General features: G+C 39.5%; 1 protein-coding gene across 9 annotated transcripts in view; it reads right to left on the reverse strand.

Annotated features, from left to right (window-relative positions):
* The window catches only part of phactr4a (phosphatase and actin regulator 4a), a 35,599-nt gene extending 17,635 nt beyond the window's left edge, over positions 1-17,964 (reverse strand). For 4 of the 9 annotated variants that reach the window (XM_078955327.1, XM_023960015.2, XM_011481078.4 and 1 more), the window contains exon 1: positions 2,339-2,590. In XM_078955327.1, coding sequence (XP_078811453.1) covers positions 2,339-2,396 — 58 coding nt within the window. In that variant the 5' untranslated portion in view covers positions 2,397-2,590. Of the gene's footprint in view, positions 1-2,338; positions 2,591-8,555; positions 8,596-10,619; positions 10,662-13,126; positions 13,235-17,628 lie in introns of those variants that run through there. The other 5 variants (XM_078955328.1, XM_023960014.2, XM_023960013.2 and 2 more) reach the window with 4 other exon arrangements.
* Between the last annotated feature and the right edge of the window lie 1,016 nt (positions 17,965-18,980).

Below are 18,980 nucleotides of genomic sequence, written 5' to 3' on the forward strand. Positions count from 1 at the left end.
TGCGATCACCGGGTCATTCTGTCCACATGACTCACGAGGGCCACCTGACATGCAGACCATGCAGAACAGCGCTCGCCAGCTGCAGACACACACCCAACAGGGAGATACTGTCTCCACCCACCAGGATGTTGTCATTCAACAAAGAACGTGAAGAACAAACACACACACCGCGCAGGAACGAGAGCACATATGATGAGTCCCATTACATCATTGCCTTTGCCATAGCTGATTTTTTCAGGAAACAAGGCAAAACAACTGTAACCAAGTTTCAAACTGGGTTTTAAGGTAAAAATATATTTTCATATATTTACATATTTTTTAGGAACATAGAAAATAAAATGGAACATGGATGGATATTAAAAATGGCTGAATTTTAATAAATAATATAAAAATAGTTCATTTCAGTTGCACTTTACATTGTGGACACAATCTGAAGTGTCAAAAGTTAAGAACAAGAGTTAAATAATAGAACAGAACACAAAAGACAATTTAACCCCTGGCTGTTAGAAAAAAATGTCTCTGCTAGAAAAAAAATGTTTCTTCATTTATTTCTTTTTTAAATCCACCAAAAACTGCAATTCCATAAGCACCACCACGTCACACTTGGTCTCAATAAAAAGCCCCAAATGTAGTCTGAAGGAAGCAAAAAGAGTTATTTCAGTAGTATGCTGTGGTTGGGAGATATTCTGGTTTGGGAATGCCCTCTAAGAAGGACAAATTTGCATTGCTGGTAGTCAGGAGGTTGAAGTTAAAAATCAAGCCGTGGAGCATTTCCATATGTTCAGAAGTTTAGAGCCTATGACTTTGTGAAGCCAGTTTTAATCAGATTAGAATCCAGAATTTAACTGAATCCTTCATAGCTTTATTATTTATTTTTAAGCTTATTGAGACATCTTTATTTACTGCATTTGCTTGTGCTAATTCAAACTTCTCTTATACTACATATGACAACAGTCAGTAGGTAAGTACAGTACACAGCTACAAATGTACCAAAATCAACTACAAAAAGTGTACTTGCAGCCATATTACATAAACGTATACCACCTTAAGGTGAAAAAAGTAAATGTGCTTAATGAATCAACAGAGTATAAATAAGAAAGTCTGAAATCTTAGGTTCAACTAGTTCCCAAGTTCATCCAAAAAACAGTGGTGGCTTAAAAACACAGGTTTCCAGCAGAAAGACATTTACAGACATGTCTGTGTCTGATGTTTTCGTGCTTCTCGGCTATAATCGTCAACATCTGGTACTCACTTAGCTCTCAGTAGTGACCTCAAAGGGCCGTTGGATTGGATTATCATCTCTCCTGAAAGAGGATGGCCAAAGAAGATAATAAAGGAAAAGCATAGGAGTTGCCATCTTGAAAGGAACGCAGCATTCAAGCACCTCTGACCTGCTGATTACAACTACAGCACAACCCCCTCAAGACCGCACGGATGCAATCCTATCGGTTCAACTCCCTTCCTTGTCAGGAGTTGGGAGTGAAGAGTCAGTGCCAAGATGTTTAAAAAAATGCTTGTTTTATGTAAATGTGTTGGGCTAAGTTTAGGTTTTTATTCAATAGTTTATCAAAAATTAACATTGTTAAACATTAAACTGAAAATATAAAATCTTTTAATACATTTTAATAAACTTTTAATAAAGTCAGAGCAAACTTGTCAGTGCTCTGACTGCCAAGATGAACAAAATGGGTTTTGAAAGACAGTTTATACTTTTGACTATTTATGCTTTTTAAAATTCAAAATAGAAGCTACTTTTCTGATTTTTTTGGTTTAAAATAATAATACAATTTAAAAAAATATATATCAGAAAACCTAAATGTTATAGTTGAGTACTAATCGCGTGTCTTGTAAGGTGAGACATGCCAGTCAGCTGAATCTTTGAAGAGTAAAAAGGTGGCTTGAAGATCAAGCGAGTTAGTGGATCTTTTTGGATCTCTGTAAAAGTTCTTGTTCTGGACGACTTTACAGCTTCTGTGATTTTTTTTGTAAACAATTGTGTGTGGATGTCACAACCGTTTCAGTAAAGAGATAAATAGTTGTGTACATGTGTCTGGCCTGGTTTCTATAGGGAGTTGAGTAACTGTTTGCACTCAAAGAGGCTTGTGTGGTTTGAGCATTTCACAATCATCACATTCCATCTGAATGCATTCCTCTACACCTGTCTGCACCTGCCACCCTCCAGCCCAGCTCCGCTTTAGCTACACCTGCTCACGCAGAAGCAGATCCCGACAGCTGCCAGCTATTGGTAAAAGCAACAACATCTGCCAGGTGGTCTTCACCTCCAGAAACCAACAAAGCCCTTTTCATCCCACCCTGAAGAACAAGAACCTCGACTCACCCGTGTTGTGTTGAGGTGGTTGCTGGGTCACAGCCTCGCTGCTAGAACCGTGTCCCATGCTACAGTTTCTGCTCCCGCTGGACTGCCGGGAGCTGCCTCTCCTGAGGCCCGCGGCAGGAGAGGAAAACCTGAAGCCACCTTGATCCTCTCTAGGCAAGCGAAGCGACTACTGACCGTCGACAGTGCTCACTCAAGTGTTCTTGCCCTCCCTTTTCTTCAACCCGAGTCATCTCCGTCCTTCCCCTCTTCCTCTTCTCGCCTTAAAACACAACCCTCCCTGTTGTTGTGCACATGTCCCTCCCCTCAAGAAGACCGACTTGATAAAAAAAAGAATAAAGCGGTCTGCTGGTGTAAAATGCCAGTCATTCCTAAGAGCAGATATTTTCAGGGGGAAAGTTCACAGCAAAGGAAGCTTTGAGTGGCGACGAGACTAGTCACCAGGCCTTGAGAGATCTGCATCTGGGCTCCTCCTCCAGTGTTTTTGCCGTTTCACAGACTGACAGAACGCTACTCCCTTAAGGGCGAGAGGCGGGCTCTGCTTAGTGAGTAACTGGAGAAGTGGAAGGTAAGCCAGGCCAAGGTGGAGCTCCAGGCCAGAGGAGAGGAAGTGACACAGTGAAGGTGTACAATATCTGTGGGGCTGTGTGTACAGTTGATGCAGCACACAAATACCCCACTTGAAGTTATTTATAAGCATATGGATTGAGACCCTTCTGTCAAGACATTCTTTGGAAGTTGCTGCTTATTGTAGCTTAGAGAATTTTTACAATTCTTTTTTAAATGTGAAATGATGCAAAAACATTTTACTTATAAAATTAATTTCATGGAGTAATGTAAATTCAACTTCTATGTTATCATTAGTGTTCAGTAGTAATTAGGGGTGTGCCAAAATATCGGTGATATATCGTGATATTTCGTCCCGTGATTGATTCTCGATGCGTCTTCGTCAAGTATCGACCTTTTATTTACGTTTGAAGACCCTGTAAAATGTTATATTAATCATCCTTTGGAAAGACAATTCTTGGGAGGGTAGATAGGGGGCGCTCGTCGCGAGATTGGCTGGTGCGGGCGGGCGAAGAAGAATACACATTCAAACAAAAATGGCGGAGGGGAAAAACAAGGAAAATAGTGAGAGCAGCAAATTAAAAGACGCGCCAGCAGCTTTGAAGCTGCATCACCCGGAGTTGTGTGAGAAAGCCGTGGCTGTTGCTGGCCTGAAGCCGACACAGCCCGGCATGGATACCTTTTTCCAGGCAAAGCTACCACCGTCTTCTGCTAGAGCAGAGGAAATAACAAATGGGATTGGTGTTTACATGTACAAGGAGCTCCGTCCCTGCAGAGGGGTAGAGAACGAGGGATTTCGGTTTTTAATGAATGCATTAGAGCAGGGGTCTCAAACTCAATTTACCTGGGGACCACTGAAGGCAGGGTCTAGCTCAGGTTGGGCCGCATCTTTAGCGCACACACACGCACAACTTGTGGGTGTCTGAGAGCCAGTAAATTTGTGTGGAACATATACTATACTATACTATTAACTATGCTCTATTATTGACCGTTTTGTACTTATAAAACTCATTCAAATACAATAAAACATGCAATAAAAAAAATCAATAATTAAAGAAATTAGTAATACATTTCTGTTTAGTCTTATACATCTGTTTTCTGATTTAAATGTCCTCTAACCTCCATAGATGGGTTCTTCTGATCACGGCTTCTCTTTTCTTCTTACTGCTGGACACTTGGCAGCACTTCCTCCCAAACAGCTGAGACCCTCAGTGTGGCTTAAAGATGAATGTCAGTAAGTCTGGACTGGACTTGGACTTATGGAAATTTGAGGTGGAGAAGTCAGAGAGTATGTGCTCCCAATTTTGAGTCCGTGTTGAATGTTTCTTTTTTTGTTGACTTTTTAAAACACAAATCAGTAAAGGACAAAATTAAATTCAGTAACCATTTTCGGATTTTCTTTCTTATGACTTTTTGCACATTTGAACCCTGGTCACAAGTTATTTTACAGCAGCCAGCCAGCCAAAAACTCCTATATTGTCAAAGTTGAATTCAAACTGTGATTCGTAAAAGAACGAGCGCTGTTCATTGGAACAGAACAGAACATTCAATGTCGATACCTGAGCTCAGAGAAAGGCTAAAAAACGGATGGAAATTCAAGTTGGCGGCACCAAATAAGTGCAGCCAAGATGCACATTAAGCGTGTTTGAGATCATGCAGGTGGATGCAACGCTGCACAGATCACCTGGTGTGTGATCATCACAAAAATTTCACAAGAAAGGAGCGGGATCAAGGCCCCAACCTAAGCGAACGCAGCTGGAAACTTAGTACTGCGCTGACTGAAAGCTTCCCCGATGACTACAAAACAATGCATTATGGAAACCATGTCCTGATGGTTTTGGTAGTTGAGTGATCAATTAAAATACTTTAAAATACCTATTGATAAAAAAAAAGGCTACATACATTACAAAACATGGTCCATCTCAAACAAGTCTATTGCTCCATTTTTCACACTTGTGAGTCTAAGACTAAATCTTGTTGTTTCTCGCATACATTTAATGTTAAAGCCCCGTTAGCTGTCACACATGTAGGTGTGGGACATTTATTCTCCTCAGCTGGCCCATCTCCGGCAGGAGCGGTAAGCTGCAGTCACGAGAACCTTTTGGTTGGGGTTAACACGCCGCCGCGCCTAACCATAACCTCAACCTTCCTCCGGATCAGTGTAACCCAGAAACAAGTTCAGCACTGAGAGCATGTATTTAGAAAATTACATGCGAATGACTACGTTCTAAAAAAAAAAGTAAGAAAGTCCTAAATGTGGTTCGGGGAGGGGGCTGTCCCTAAATGTTCTTCTGCTTTCAAGCCCGGTCAATGTCCCACCCCCAAGAGTCATATACCCCACTGTGATTGGTTGGTTTGTCAGCTCCGCACACAACACTGAAAAAGTGTCAATCATACATACTGGCGGGACGCATTAACATTAAACTTTCATAATAAGGCAGGGGCCGCAAAATATCATCTTGGGGGCCACGAGTTTGAGACCCTGCATTAGAGCCATGCTTTTACATTACCTCTCGGAAATACTGAATAAATTATCCCTGCACTGTGCGCCCAGACCAGAGCTATGGTAGGGATGGAAACAGCAGTAAGAGTGGCAGCCCTGCCCTTAGACTCCCCTTCTCCTCAAAGCAGCGGTAGACGCTAAAAAGCCTGTGGTTCTCAAGAAAAACATGAACATATAAACATACATCACATGCAGCTGTTCCCCAAACGTTTTTTTTCACAAAAGATGTTTACTTTTAGATGCACTTTAAGTTTGTGTATTTTATCCCTGGTAATTTATTTTGAAAGCAGTTTATGTCTTAAATGACTTAAAGGAAAGTTCCTAGCTACTTTATTTTTTTTTTCCTAGAAGAATTTTATTTTTGTTTACACCACATTTAGACTAAATTGTGTCATTAATTTTTAACAAAGACACTACAAGTTGTTCACAGAATTAATATCTCATATACAGCATTTTTTTAAATATGCGATGGCTATGGCCTTGTTTTTCAAAAGTTAATATCAATGTGCCTGGCAGCTACTTGACTTACTCATTTTTTATCCTGTTTACAGCAATTTTGTACTAAATAAAGGCACTGCTGTTCATGTTCACCATTTATCATTGTGTTTGAAAACTAAAAAATAAATGGGGGAAAATTTCCTAAGAAAGAGTTTTTCCAAGTTCTTCTTTCCTAAAGTTTGATATCGTGTGTTGTTAGAGACGATATATCTCTATCACATTATCGCTATATCGTGATAGTATCGTGAGCAATGTATCGCGTATCATATCGTGAGGTACCCAGTGATTCCCAGCACTAGTATTAATAGCAATTCATTTATTAGATTTCCATTCAAAGCCAATAGCTTTATGGAAACAAACGGCATAAATGTAGTAAAATTATTAATTTTGCTAGTAAAAACTAACTGAAACAAATGACTTGCATGAAAAAAATACAAAATAAATTACTTTAAAAGAAAAAAAAATCAAGGATTTTATGAATCTATACTAATTTTTCAAGTTGAGATAGATTTTAAAGATTGGTCAGCTTTTAACCACGGCCCTAGTGAACATATTTCCCATTTGCTACTCATTTTTTTGTTACATTAAATTTGTTATTAATGCTAAACTGCTGCTTCTGAAATTTGGTGCGCAAGAAAAAGAGACCAAAAGCAGACCTTTGGCGTCATGACAGTGTAGGACAGCTCTGACAGCCTAGGCCTGCACGATTTACTGCAAATTTAGCTGTGCCATCTGGATATCGCAAAAGACAGATAAAATTGCAATAAATGGTTACCTTAAATTTGCTAAAAACAATCTTATGGCAGCTTAAAGCATTTAACGAATCAAATAAATCCATTTATGCATTTGATCAATCGGAGGTAGCCCCATTATTTTAGATGTTCACCAAATATGTAGACTAGGGTCATTTGGAGTTTACTTCTGAAACTGCTGCAATGAAATGGGAATGATGTTTTTGGTTGTTTTGCTATTTGTTTATACGCAGCAAATTATATCGTTATCGCAATAATAATCACTAATATTGCATATCGCGAGTTTTCCTCATATCGTGCAGCCCTAGCCTACTACTATGCTTTCTACATGAAGTTCTCAATCTGTGCTGCTGTTCATCTGTCCTTAAATTATATAAGGTTGAATTGAGGCTTAAAACAACAAGATGCAATTATTTAGTTGACCTAGATTTATTCAACAGCATGGACTCAGCTATTTCCTCCCTTTGGTTCTCTTCTCTTTAGGTCAGTGGAAACTCTGCCTGTATTCACACTAAAGTAAACAGCACCACAGTTCATTGGTAAGTGAACAGCGACTCTAATTCTAAAGAGAACCAGAGTTCAGCTGTTTGGTTAAAATCAGATTCAGGTTTGGTTAGTTTGATTCAAACCAAAAGAACCACAAGATGAAACCAATTTAGGATCAAACCAGGAGCAACCCAGCAGATGTGAATGTGAAGTACTTTTAGAGGACTTTTCTTTTGTTTTATCAAATAAATCCCTTTAAGCATTTGACGGATGGAGCCCTTTTAAGTTAGATGTTCGCCTCCTATGTAGACCAGGGTCATTTGGAGCATAATTTAAGTTATGCTGACTCTTATTTAAATTAAACTGTTGCAGTGAAATGGAAATAATGTTTTGCCATTTGTTCATATACTCCAAGTTACAGCGTCATCACAGTGTTGATCACCAATATTGCAAATAGCGAGTTTACCTCATCAGAATCAGAATTAGAATTCATTTATTGTCATATGCACAGCTTTTAAACTGACATACATAATTATTTTCCAGTACAACCCGAACAAACAGTTCAGAGTTGATTGAGGCTGCAGCAATAAATGCGCTGCTCATATCGTGCAGCCTTATAAAGGATGTATGAGGAGCTTGGTACTTTTGCACAATACATCACAAGGATGAAAAAATAACACGAATCACCAAAAAAAACGAACCATCAAAGACACTTTAGCCCAAAGCAAAAACACATCTGTCATTTTTAATTAGAGAAGACCCACTGGATTAAAAACCCACTGTCTGGCAATAGAGAAGCATCATCATTCTTTTAAAAAGGACTTTGCAGAGGATGTTTTCATTAACAGGAGAGGACATCAAGATCTACTCCATTACTTTTGCTCCCCCTACAGTTTAGTTAGGGCACTGCTTTGAAACAAAGGAATCGTCTGTCAGCTTTGTACGAGGATGTTGCCTAAAACAGGTATCCCTAAAAACAATCCTGCTCAAACTGGCATACCTCTGTGATAGTCATCATTCACACTGTCTATCCGTTCTAAACAGGAATCACAAAGAAGGCCTGTAACCATGAGAGCATCCTGTCAGGATAGCGTCAGGAGATGCAACAGGACACGCTAAGCTGCTAGATACAAATGCCAGCACATGTGAAGAAGGCCTGTTGCTCAACAGGTGAAGAATTATGTCACACTTCAGAGTTGAGGAGGAAGTCCTGTTTTATTTTTACTGCTTGGCCTCAGAGCCAGGCAGGGATGAGGACGTCAGCTTCCTTAATCTGATCACACCAGCCCACTTATCGATGAAGCGGAACCGCGCTCAGAGAACCACGCCAGTGACCACAGTAAACACTGATACAAACAGTTGCCCCCACCGTTGCAGGTCTGAGACAAAGTTTAAGGAAAACAGGTTTACTCACAGACACACCGAGACCGTACAAACATCCCAGGAGCTTCAGATGGACTGCAGAAGTGAAGAGGAGCCCTGGTGTCCCGTGAGCGGATACCGATACACAGGAGTTGTCAGATGACTGAGGTCAGACTGATAAGAGATTTGAGCTTGTGTGTGTGATGAAGACAGAAACCAGGCAGGTTCTCTGCTACAGTGCAGGTATGTCCTCAACATGACAGCCTATCAGGTAGTTTCAGTGATAAACTGCTGGCTGTGTCACAGAGCCAAGCCCTTCAAAGTCTGTCATTAACCCAAACTGTCATTCCTCTGTATGTTTACACACAGCTCTTAAAATCAAGAATGAATGCTTAGGATTTTGCCTTAACTTTATAATCTTTTAAAAGATTTGCTTTAGAATGTTAAAACTAAAACAGTCATAACAGAAGTTTCCCAAAATATGAGGGGACAGATCTAAAATAAATAAATGAATACAGAATCTTTACACAAAGATGGAAATATTTCTTGCAAACCATGTAGTTAATGGTAAATGGCGTATACTTGTATAGCGCCTTTCTTCCTACAAGGACAAAGCGCTTTACAGTCACAGACCCATTCACCCAGCCACACACACATTCACACACTGGTGGCGGCTCCGCTGCCAAACACAGGCGCCCGCCTACCACCAGAGGCAAGGTGGGGTTCAGTGTCTTGCCCAAGGACACTTCGACTCATGGGTGTGCAAGGCGGGAATCGAACCTGCAATCTTATGATCATGGGTCGACCGCCCTACCGCTGCACCACGGCCGCCCCAAAATAATAAAAACCTGAACTTCAGTGTCTGAGAAAAACTGAGTTTTGTGAGAAATTCATTGTTGGGAACAATAAATAAACACTTGCAAAGGTTTTCTGAGCCTTTAAACTGTTTTCTCCATCTGGTTCAGCTGGCTTCACAATGACGAGGAAGACTACCAACTGTAATAACCAGAAGACGGTAGTCGTCGTTGAACAGCCTGTTTTTTCACTAAGTTCTTCATCCAAATATATAACCAGAAGCGAAAGGAAAAGCATTGATGAGAAAACGTGCTGCAGCAATGACTACTGCTTTGAGAGGATTGTCAAATTCATTAAAAACATTTTGGGAGCATCACAAGGAATGAACTGAGCCTAAACTGGGCATCAAGATCCACCAAACACATAATACAACACACACGCTACAAATGTTACATTCCTCATATCAAGCTCTCCTGAAGCAAAGACGTCAGAAGCCTCTTACCTCGGCTAAAGAGAAAAAGAACTGGACCGCAGCTCAGTGGTCCAAAGTCCTTCTGTCAGATTAAAGTAAACCTTGCATTTCATTTTGGAATTTGGAGAAAAGTGGGGAGGGAGTGAATCCACACTGCTTGATGTGCAGTGTGAAATGTCAACAGTCAGTGATGCTTTAAAGTGTCGTGTCATGCTGGTGATGGTCCACTGTGTTGTCTGGAGTCCACAGTCAATGGATTCCAGAAATCAGGGAATTCTAGAGTACTTTCTGCTACTCTAACCCTTATTTCATCAGGACGTGGCAGCTGCCCACACTACCAAAGGTGCCCAAAACCGCTTCAGCAGTCGTGGTCTTACTGTGTTTTATAGGCCAGGAAATTCACCTGACCTGAACCTGACAGACAATCTAGGAGCTGTTATTAAGAGGAAGATTAAAGACATGAAACCCAACAAGGCAGGAGACCTGAAAGCATCAGAGCAACACCTATGCAGCTCCATGGGCTGAAGGCCTCATCCTGCAGAGCATTGATGCAATAATAAAGTACTAAATGCATAGAAATGATCTTAGCTTTCAGAAGTCTGTGACAAAAACATCCTTATTTCAGCTTTTTCTGATACAATTTTCTGAAAGAAGAAAAAAAAATATGTGGGTGTTCAGTATGTATAGGCTATATTGTAAAAGCTTCAAATAGTTTAATATATGTGAAAGAATTGTATCTAAAATAATAGTAAGACTGATTGAAATGACTCACAAAGCTCGTCAAACTCTCTCAGGATATTCTAACTTTTTAGATGTACCAGTAGAGAAAATAAATACTGTTTTTCTTACCAGGATTTTCCATCACAGCACCCAAAAGTCAGAAGCCAGAAACTGTAACCAAACAAAAAAAACATGTTTAAACATCTGAAGTTTTGCTTTGATATGACGCAAAACCTTGCATACTGATAATGTCTGAGTGGAACAGAGAACATTAAACAATAAGACTGAAAACAATATTGAGAAAACAAAGTGATAAAATGCATGGATCTCCAATGTTTGGTTAATTTGAAGGTGAGATCAGCAGTTTGCAGTACATAAAGCTGCACTGAGTTTATAGAAGTCTGGATCGGGGCAGCATGTGCTTTAGGATGGAGGGGAGGAAGGAGGATTTTGGGAAATTCATTGAGACGCTTGTTGATGCTCATTAAGCTGAATGCAAACAACGACAAACCAGTCTTGCTATGAGGTAACACAAACAATACTTTAGGACAGTGTTTTTCAACCAGTGTGTGTGCCGTGGGAGATGGTCAAGTGTGCCGTGGGAAATTGCCCTCATTAACTTCACTAAGAACATTTTCCATCTCCAGGATTTCAGCTCTTTGTTCATCCAAACAGGCCCTGATAAAACACTGAGTAATTAGGAATATAAAAGATTTTAAAATTACTTTTTCTTTGTGTTTATTTAATTCTATTAAAGACATTTTGATAATTATGACGGTACCGCGATTTACCTGCAGCTATAGCAGTTTGCGGAAAAGTCCCGTCCCTTTAACTGTCTCCGCCAATCATTCTTGAAGGCTTGATCACATGTCATCAGTCTGACCAATCAGAAGTGCTTAAAGTCTTCACTTCCTTGTTCTTAATTCTGTTGATAAAGTTGCTCAGTTCTAACATAAATACCAGATAAAGCTCGTCTTTAGCGGTGTAGCTTTCCACAGAATCCGGTATCAGACCGTGGAACAAGTGAACAAAACAATGAAGCTCAGAGACGCGAGTCTTTCTGCCCTTTTTCTGCCGTTTTCACACTACATCTCCCATGATGCATTGGCTTAAAGGGACAGCGCATATTGAGTCGACCTTGTGAAACGTCTTGAAACCACAACAAACAAACAGTTTCTAAATTTCCGAATTGAACTTTTATTTCATCTCTTAGAAAAAACAGCCGCAACTTCCTGCTTTTTCTGCCACAATTATCACAAAAATCCACGTGAGATTGCGGCGTGGGGGGGGGGCGCTCTGTCGATCGTGAATTTCTGCTTCTTTTTTTTGGGGATGCTGGTGTGCTGGTGTAAACACTGCTTTAGGAGATGTCAGCCAGGCCACCAACAAAAACAATGTTGTAAAAGACTAAGAGACCATTTACAATATATTTAGTTTGTGTTTATGTGTGATCAATGCTGTAGAGATGACGGAAAACTGCTTTATCAGAGCAAAGGCAAGAGAAAGAAACAGAATTTTAAATAAACAAAAAGAAAAAAAGAAAATCAAGAAAATTGTAAATAAATAATAAAAATTGGAAAATAAACAGATAATCATTGTGGGATGTTGAGTACTTCCACTGAAATACGACCAGAGAAGCTGTGAATTTAAAGGTTAGACAAGCTGATTATCTGCCTTCTTCAGAACCTGGATCCCCTGAGGACCAGACTCTGGTTTGGGTTTTCACAGGTGTGCAGATGAAGGAAGTAATGACATGAGCAGAAACCAGTTTTTGATTCAAACCAAGTGAATCTTTTGAGTGTTGGGGCAAAGAAAACCATCAGTTACTCATTCACTAAATGCATTGAATGGGAGTTTTGCCATCAAACACTAATAAATCCAATAAATTTTGATTCATAAGTTCACACTTCATTTGATTTTTGGATGATTTGTGATTTGTTTACATTTAGATTAATTTTTCACACTTTGATTTTAAAACCTAAACCAACAAAAGGGGGAATTATAAAAAAAGGAAACATAAAAACGCCGTTTTTTTCATGCAAACATTTTGAATTTCTGACTTTTTGAATCAATGGAGAAAAATGTAATGCCTTTAATTGAAGAGGTTTTTATTTTTATTATTAAAAAAGTTACATATATACAAGTCAGTTTTTGTTACCATTATCGATCATGATCAGAAAGTCAATAAAATGCTTTAAACCAGACACAAAGCTTCAAAAGCATTTGGTCTGAAAGGCACACAAAGTGAATCCCTGCACCTTTAAGGCTCTGGGTGGTTGGGGGCGTGTGAACCGATTAGAGGCAGGAGGACAAGGACAAATAGGCAGCTGACAGTTTGCATTTCCCCTCAGTTTCACAGCAGCTGTGAAAGAGGGACGCCTGCATTTGGCTGAGGCAGCAGATGTGAGCACGCCGTGACAGGAACGTCAAAGCCTCCACAGATAATAGCTATAACTCAATCTGTGTGATGGAGCTGAATGCACATGGAGCACCGTGCTGGGCACAGCAGCGTGCTTTAGCAGTGTCTGAAGGTGCAGACCAGGCCAGCCTATCTCCAATTTTAACTGCGTCTGTGCTTTTAAAAAGGAAAAAGAAATGTCATTGTGTCTGCCTTTGTGATGTCGTTCCGAACTCACGCAGTCCACTCACTTTTCCCGAAGATCATTGGTGGTTAATAACAGTTTCCCAGGGGAGAGTGTGGCTGTGACCTCTGATCCTTATGTCCAAATGGAACAGTAGCAGTCCTGTGAAACGTAAACACACAAGTTCAAGACGCACAAAGACACAAGGTCAACACTTTTGTTGCTGACTTTGATTAAAAAAAAAAGAAAGAAAACAACATGCAGTGTAAGCTTTTTTATTAGATAACGTTTCAGCTTGTGCTGTCTCTTTCTTGGAATGTGGCACAAGGTCTTCAGGAGGACATAACCCCTCAGATCCTCATAAATCATCAACTGTAGATCAGTAAAAACAATGCAGACAACACTCATCATCTTGATCCTTTTGGAAGAGCCTAAAAATTGGAAGTTATTCTCCACCCCGTTACGAAAACCACATCTTCATAATTGTGAGCATTAAAAAAAAAATTCAAAACATAAATGTTACATTCTATATTTAAAAGCTTCAAAAACAAAAGAGGAATGGTTTCTGTTAAAGCAGACTTGAAAACTGATACTGTCTATTTTGTCGGGTAATCTCATTAAATTTCACACAAAAAGGCTTCAGTTCAACAGTTTTCCTTGATACAAAAAAAAAAAACACAGAACCAACTTAAAAAACTGAGAGTGTCTAAATTAGAAGCACAACATCCCGCTAGATTGTTACTAAAATTCTAATATTTTTTAACACTTTCTTCTAAATTTAGACCTTATTTTTCCTTCATTAACAATAAAACACAGAGTGCCAACTATTTAGTTGATCATTTATTGTTTAAAACAAGTTCCACCCCATCTAAAGCCAAACTATGTCTTCTGGATAAACAATACAAATCAAGACATAAAACGAAAAAACAACCCCCCTAAAAAGAAAGAAAAATGCACAGAAATAACTGAATTTCCCATATCATTTTATCTTTATTTTCTATCCCTCAGTGTTATTCCTCTGTCATTTAGTGGCTATTAAATTGTAAGTAGTGTTTACATTGTTTTTCTCCTCATCATACCTTCAACTTCCCTACAAAATATAATGAACCTGCCATTAACAGAGGCCTGAGGTCTTCGGATAATTATGTTACACCCAGATTAAAATCAGTGTTGGTAAATCCATGTTTGGGTAATAAGTGAGCTGCTCCATTTTATCAAATATAAACAATTTCCTTTGGTTTGAAGACGTTTTAAGGGGATCGTGTGAACGGCTTACAACGCCCGTGTTCAGCAGTGACTCACTCTGGCTGGTTTGACCAGTTTTCCGGCTGTAACGTAAAAATGTAAACCTAGAAAACGGCTTATGATTCACTTGTTTTTTACAGTACATAATACTCAAGAATTCAGAACAAATTTGATGAAACCAGGAGGGATAGAACTTTATTCTGTTCTGCCTTTAATCATGTTAAATGGATCGTTTTGAATGAGCTCTGGAGCAGAGAAGTGGATCCACACTTGAACGCACAAATAATTTACTAGATAAAGTTCAGCTCTCAGAGACACCCCCCAACACACACTGATGGTGCCAGCTGGCAGGAGAGCAAACACTGAGCCAAGTTCATGTTTCCTTCACTGCATGCACACAGGGAGGAAAGTGGACCTGCTGCAGACCATGTGAATGAGGAGAGGAGCAGAGTTCACACTCTGAAGTTACTATTTTACAGGAATCCAAGGGTTGAACTCAAGTACGCTGGACTCTGCCTCAGTCCACAGACTGCTCCCTCTGCAGCCGAATGCACCTGCAGGTAAAGCGCCACCCCCACTGTCCGCTTTGGGAACTGAATCCATCAGCAGTATTCCTGCAAATTCCCATGACGCACCTCTTTTGTGTTTGTCCATGCACATGACTGCAATACGGGCAACAACATGCACTGAAATGAAACTGTCGCCTGATAAAACAAGACTGCGAGTGAATCCAAATGTACGGAAGACGGGTCTTTCAATGAAGTACAAAAGGTACTTAGAGCTGAGAGTGGAGATCATTAATGGAACACAGATGCTGAGTTTTTTTGCAGTCATTGCATCACATTATTGTCCTTCCTATACCACCACCACCACTACCTCCATCAGCAGCAGCTCACAGTCAAGTCCATCTCTGTGGTTTATGCAGCATTTTCCATCATCCCCCAAAACACTGAAGGCCTTAAAAGTAATCATGACAGCTAAAAAGAAAAGGTTTAAATCACAAAAACTGAGATTGATCGCCAGCAATCCACGAGTTCGCCATTGAAGACAGCCAGACTGTGATACATCAATTAAGAAGTTTTTTATTGCCATTCAGATGAGCCCAAATTGGCTTAAACTACATTTTCTAGCTTTTTAAAACTTTCCAAGGCCACCACCAGAGTCTGGAAACCTCTTGCAATTAAGCAACGGCATTTACTCTCATTAAGTGTGCTTTGATTTTAGGAACATCAATACAGGCAGTTAGTCAAGGTCATAGTTAAAGTTGGTCAACCTGTCTTGAATATTTCTGTCCTCTGTACAGAACACACTTGTTTATTGATGTAAAGCATCATCTTTATCCAATGGTCGTTTAAAATAAAATCTATTCAGTATAAAAAAGGAATGGTGCACTTTTTAACATTTAAAAAGGCAAAAAAATATTTATCTTTAAACTCGTCTGGGTTGTGTTTGCCCCGTCTCCTTACAAACCCCACACAATGAGCCAGTTCCCTGTTAGAGGACAGCTCGTTAGGAACTGCTCTCAGATAAACATTTCATCCACAATTGTGAAGAGCACAATCCCCCATTGTGCCAAGTTCATTCTGTGAAGCTGGCATGGCCAAATGCAGTGCCAAGCTGCAGTTTGCATAAGAAAAGGAGCTGACTGGTGCTCAGCGAGTCCCTGTCACCAGCAAACTGATCAGATTATTAGAGGGCCAAAGTTTCAAAACATTCCTAAACACCATTAACCCTTGAACTGAACTTATTAGGGGTGAAACGATTACTTAACTTAAACAATGAATCTATTTATACTCCTAAATTCCAACCAGGTCGTTCAGTGTGAAACACGTTATTTGAATAAATTATATATTTTTAAAATGAAATATATTGATCTATCATTACAATAATGTGTGGAAACACTGAATTTTGCAAAGACATGTGACCTTAATGTTCTAATAATGTTCTGTTTGTCTTACTTTTATGTGGAAATACAGTGGCCTTTATGAAACTAAGACGAGAATGGATTTGCCATTAACTCTTGTTTATTTGTTTGTTTGTACACATATTTAACGTCCACTTATGTATCTTGCAAGAAAAACAAGGAATCTGGAAAACTTCACCTGCACTGTTCAGTACCGGAGTCACACCTTTGAAGAGATGTCCTGGATCGAATTTGATGTCAGTGAATCCGATCATGCAAAACTAACCAATTTCAACTATGAATCATAACCACAATCACAAATTGTGTTGTGAATCAAATCCTTAAAATTGAATTGTTGAACCTCTAGAATTTAATGCTTCCCTCCCCCCATTTCACCTACAGCAAAAACCAGATCAGTATAAAATTGAAATATTATTGGTGTCAGAAAATAAATGTCTAATTTGTATTGTAAATTAAGAAAGCCTGGAATATATATGATAAGGTTATCAGTCCACAACGGTTAGAAAATACTAGAATCTGCAACAATGTAAGATTATACTTTCTCAAATCTATGACTCCCAGACTAGCTAAAAGAAAAAAATTCTGCAATGTTTGCAGCTCAAAATGCCATGACCAGCGGCCAAATAAACTGGGCTATGTTTAAAAGAATTGGGTAGAGTAGGTCGGTGTTCCCTTCTTTCCCACCCTCCCGAGCCATCGGCCCATCCTGACACTATTCCCCGGTCGTCCGGAGTTTGCTCCGCCGTAGGAGTCAGAGGCAACCATCCTTCTGCATACAGAACCGAGGCTGACCTGATTCCGGTGAAGTCGGCCTGATGGGACAGAAACACCGCAGCTCCCTTTGTTTACCTCCCTCCTCTTCCCACCCTGCCGGTCTCCCCGGATGATCGGTATGCGCATCGGATACTTGTCGGAACAAGTTCACGGACCGTGGAGGAATGTTAAGTTTCACTCGAGAAAACAAGACATATTTGAAAGCCTCTTCCGGATTGGTGTTCAGTCGGTGTGATTACACTAATGCAAAAAGCACCGGGACGCTCAGCGCTGGTTTTTGCTGATTAACCGTTGACCTAGTTAACGCTGCTCCCGCACTATGGCTTATAACGACAGTCAGAGGTAATTTTAGAGGCGATAAGCCATAAGCAAGGCGTACTTGAAGCCATACCTGTTGTTTTTCTTCCTTTAACTTTAACTGAAACAGAAACCCGTGAAGAAATAATTCTTGACAGCCGCGAGTTCAGGTTAAATCATGGATGGACTCATGATAGAGCAACAGGTGGTTCCGCTCCTGCCTGGGATTCGTCCGCCGACTTAGCGTTAATTTTCCCAAAATTACTTTAATACAAATAAACACAACTGTTGTGTGTGTGGTGTGTGGTAAGCTCACCTTTCCCCCCGGAAAAATAGTTAGTTCGTAGGACAGTTTATCCAGACGAAGCGCCGCAACTCGGAATCACTCCGGACAGTCGAGATGCTAACGCGGAACTAGCTTCTGCAGCAAACCAGTCACAAAAGTAACTTTGGGGGTGGGAGGAAGAAATGGTACCGCCTCAAAAAGTCTAGAAAATTTATAAAAACGAACCAAAAATGTTTTTAGCTTCACTCTAGCTTGTTAAACGCCTAAAAATAAAAACTTGTTTTAGTACATTGTGAACAGATTAAGTTGAGATGCGCAAGCGCACAGCTACCTAGTTAACTCCTCCCCCACCTGGGGAAAAAAAAATCTGAGTAGGAGTCCTGCACGCGCCACGGGTTAGGAGCGTAACCACGTGACCGCAGTGCTACAGGAAGTGAAGATCTTTGTCAAGTGTGGGTAGAATCTGGTTACAGTGGGTACGATATGGTTAAAGTTAGTCAGTGGTGCTTGTAACAAGAAAACATCCTTTTTAAGGCGGATATAATTTTCAAATCTAACAATATTATAAAATAAATTATGAAAAATAATATTAAAAGACCCACTTTGATGAAATGGTGTTTTTAACACGTTTTTGTAGCATTTTTGATGATGGAAGACACATATAATAAATTAATGTTAAATTACATTTCTGGATTTTTTTTTTAATTATTCAAACTGTTGTAAATCAAGGACAGACAAAAAGTTCAGTTTGTTCTTTTAATTTAGAAACTACAATCGAGAATAATTACCACTGCAGGTGACAAATCCCCACCTCAGCATATAATGGTTTATGGCAGGGTGGATTCTGTCCCCTGAAACAGGAATTGGATTGAAGCATTCCGTATACAACACAGTTATGTGACGAGAATACCATAAAAGGTAGGAGTTTCATTTATTATTGGAGAAATCTTTGTTGACAACCAACTTGCCATGATTTATTTTATCAAACACATCAGAAACAAACAAATAATAGCATAAATACTACAGTATTTGTACTATAATAATATATATTAATTCTTTGGTTAATATTAACAAACTACTCAATAATATAATATTGAAGCTTTGCTGAAAAATGTATTTAGCCTTTAATCAAAGCTTTAATAAAAGCAAGTAGTCAAAAGTTTTCTATATTGATTTTTTAAATTGATTTTTATTAATAGAGTTTACATAAAAAATAACTGTATTAGGTACTCTGAGCATGAAAGCAAGTAAAACCCAATGACAAGCATCCCTGATTCTTTTGTTTGGTTATTTGACGTATCCTCTACTGTCAGTACATATGTTTTTCAATGTAATTCGTACGACTCACTTCTTTTGATTTTAAAGTGATCCCTTTGCGGTTG

Source organism: Oryzias latipes, chromosome 11 (assembly GCF_053564925.1).
Source record: "Oryzias latipes strain Hd-rR chromosome 11, Olatipes_Hd-rR_3.1".
Taxonomy (NCBI): Eukaryota; Metazoa; Chordata; class Actinopteri; order Beloniformes; family Adrianichthyidae; genus Oryzias; species Oryzias latipes.